This window comes from Bradysia coprophila, unplaced genomic scaffold (genome assembly GCF_014529535.1).
Source record: "Bradysia coprophila strain Holo2 unplaced genomic scaffold, BU_Bcop_v1 contig_410, whole genome shotgun sequence".
Classification (NCBI taxonomy): Eukaryota; Metazoa; Arthropoda; class Insecta; order Diptera; family Sciaridae; genus Bradysia; species Bradysia coprophila.
The window spans coordinates 16,693-19,876 of record NW_023503665.1 but is presented as its reverse complement, the minus strand read 5'-3'; the positions used below and the strand labels follow the sequence as shown (position 1 = coordinate 19,876).

General features: G+C 35.5%; 1 protein-coding gene across 1 annotated transcript; it reads right to left on the bottom strand.

Moving 5' to 3' along the window:
* Positions 1 to 1,297: 1,297 nt before the first annotated feature.
* Positions 1,298 to 2,049, bottom strand: LOC119082256 (annexin B9-like; the record flags this gene model as incomplete). The annotated part of the gene is made up of 1 exon (XM_037191716.1): positions 1,298 to 2,049. A coding segment is annotated over one exon (752 nt), but the record flags the coding sequence as incomplete, so codon positions are not given.
* Positions 2,050 to 3,184: the final 1,135 nt, after the last annotated feature.

Here is a 3,184-nt window from a genome sequence, read left to right as displayed (position 1 = left end):
GATTATATAAAGTAAAGCGACAATCTCTTTATATAATGTGGTGATATAAAGTGAAATTTACCGCTTATATAAGGCGGCGATATAAAGAAAATTTGATGCTTATATAAAGTAAATAATGTACAATAAAAAGCGGCAATCTCTTTAATATAAAGCGGTGATATAAAAGGGAATTTACCGCTTATATAAAGCAATAAATTAATTAATGGCAATAAAAGGCGGCAACCCTTTAATTAAAAGTTTGACAGCTAAGCCACTAATCCCCGTATTACTCTTCTTGCGCCGTGGGCATGCTTTTTTTAAAATTATTGGGCTTTGGGCAGGGCGGGCATAAAAATTAGATATGCCCACTCACCTCTAAACCACACTCAGAAACTACTTCGAGGCCAATAAAACAAAATTCTGGTTTTTCCTGGGGTAATGGCGTATCACATTTTCATTTTTATGCCCACCCTGAGGTTCCTGCAAAATTTCATGGAGATTGGCTGACTAGTTTCCGAGATCGACCGTCGATAGATAGACAGATAGATAGACAGATAGATAGACAGATAGATAGACAGATAGATAGACAGATAGATAGACAGATAGATAGACAGATAGATAGACAGATAGATAGACAGATAGATAGACAGATAGATAGACAGATAGATAGACAGATAGATAGACAGATAGATAGACAGATAGATAGACAGATAGATAGACAGATAGATAGACAGATAGAAACATACAGAGTAAGTTGAAAGATTTTGATTGTTTGGAAAACGTTAATTTGGTGCATTTTCTATCAAAATGACCAACTTCAAAACGATGTGTCTCCGGCAATTTTAAAGTTCCATAGTCGAGTGATAGCTCGTTTTGCTCGTATTTCTAGCGAGAATATGATAGAATAGGTTTTGTGGTGATAAAGTCTAAAGGACAGAAACTGAAATGAGAACCACTATACGGTGCATGCGCCGCCTGGCGGAATTCGACAGAGTTTAGTTATATAGGTTTCGAAATCATTAAAATTGATTAAAAATTGGCCAGGTTATTAGTACTCAAAAAGTTGATGAATTTTCCGAAATACTTTTTCAGAAAAGTGACGATACCGACGCCATTTTGTCTCACACAAGAAAAAGCTTTTCCCCGAAATGTTGGTATTGGATCATTCATTCCCGAGAAAAAAGTTAATTGAAATAGGTGAGTTACTTCGGGAGTTATTTCAATTTTTATGTTTTCAATAAAAAAATGACGGGCCAGCGGAGTGACTTTATCTGACAAGCACCTGGACTGTTGCATAATTTAAATTTATTGATTTATGTTACTTACCAATGGCTAGCAATGTTTTCTTAACATCACCACTGAATTCACTTTCAATATCTTCTTCAATCTTATGTCCGTTCTGACGTTCATACTCAACAAGTATTTCAGACAGTTCATAGAACGACTTCTTACAGAAAATGTCACGAATGGTATCTTTGTTATTAGACCATTGGCCGTGACCTAATCTATTCAGTGTTGCGACTGTATATCGCGGCAATTCCACCGAATTCGGACTGTTGTCTGCCTCACGTCCCTTTATCAATTCCACTAAAAGATCTCGGAAAAAGCCGCTTGTATCGCCTTTTATGTCGCTTTCCAACGTCTTTTCATACATCCCAATGTATGCACCATTGACTCTGCGTAACTCGTGTCCTTCTAAACTCGCACTCATTTCAATCAGAGCGCGTTCATTAGTACCCAAACCCTGCATAGCATCGTGATACTCTCGTGCATACATTTTCTCGGTGGGCCAGAATAGATACTGAATGACATCGAGGATGTGGCCATCGTATTCAGTAAATAATTTTTGAACCAAGTCTTGGTTGTACAACGTTTTATACGTAGCAGCGATTTCATACCGTTGATTGTACGTGTGAGTAGCAAGAATTTTCAATATGGTCTCAGAATCTCGCCCGATTCCTTGCATACTTAATTTCAGTAGTTCGCAGGTGTGTGCGGGGTTAAAGGGCACTGCTGGTACCACTGTTGGTATGGTTGCGTTCCTCTTTGTACCGAATATGTTGGCCCATTCTGATCGGAAAATAAAATAAAATAAAATTGTTTAGTCCAGAATATAATGAGTTTGCAAAAAATAAATTTTACACCAAATTAGTTCAAACAAGCTGGCTTAGGTTTTCTCATCATCTGCCAAATAATTTTTACCAAAAAAAATTTGACTGGAAACAACCAAAATTTTACCAAAAAAATCTGCGTCGCATGTGGCAGATAAATTTTCTTGCTGGTCTGTTCCTGAACATTTGCCACTTTGCGACGCAGATTTTTTTGGTAAAATTTTGGTAGTTTCCAGTCAAATTTTTTTTTGGTAAAAATTATTTGGCAGATGATGAGAAAAACTAAGCCAGCTTGTTTGAACTAATTGGGTGTAAAATTTAATTTTTGCGTAACGAAGCTGAAAGCGTCAACTCTAGCGATATCATTCATTTTAGAAATTGTACTTCAAAGACTGCGTCACACTTTTCTCGAAGAGATTTTTGTTGGGATATCAGTCGTTTTAGAAGTTTTAGAACACTGCTTTTTATAACAGTTTATAACAGAAATTCGGAAAAATTTGAAAATTTGACGAAATTCGAAAATTTGACGAAATTCGAAAATTTGACAAAATTTAACGAAATTCGAAAATTTGATGAAAATCGAAAATTTGAGGAAAATCGAAAATCTGTCGAAAATCGAAAATTTGACAAAAATCAAAAATTTGACGAAAATAGAAAATTTGACGAAAATCGAAAATTCGACGAAATTTGAAAATTTGACGAAATTCGAAATTTGACGAAAATCGAAAATTTGATGAAAATGGAAAATTTGACGAAATTCGAAAATTTGACGAAATTTGAAAATTTGACGAAGAAAGTAATTCTCTATCTGCCACCATTCAAGAAATATCTCCAAAATCCCAATTTACCCACCCATTTCCAACTTTCGACATTTTTCACACATGCCCCTCTGTTCTACTCGTAAAACTCTGAGACTTTGCCGAAGAAAGTAATTCTCTATCTCTCATAATCGCAAAAATATTAGTCCTTTCATCCTACGCTCGAGTAGCTCAAAATTTGGTCACTCTAATCACTCTAGCTCAAACGAATCTGCCCCGATTTTTTTAATTATTTTTTTGTTCGAATTGTGTTACGAATACCTTTCATTTTATGGG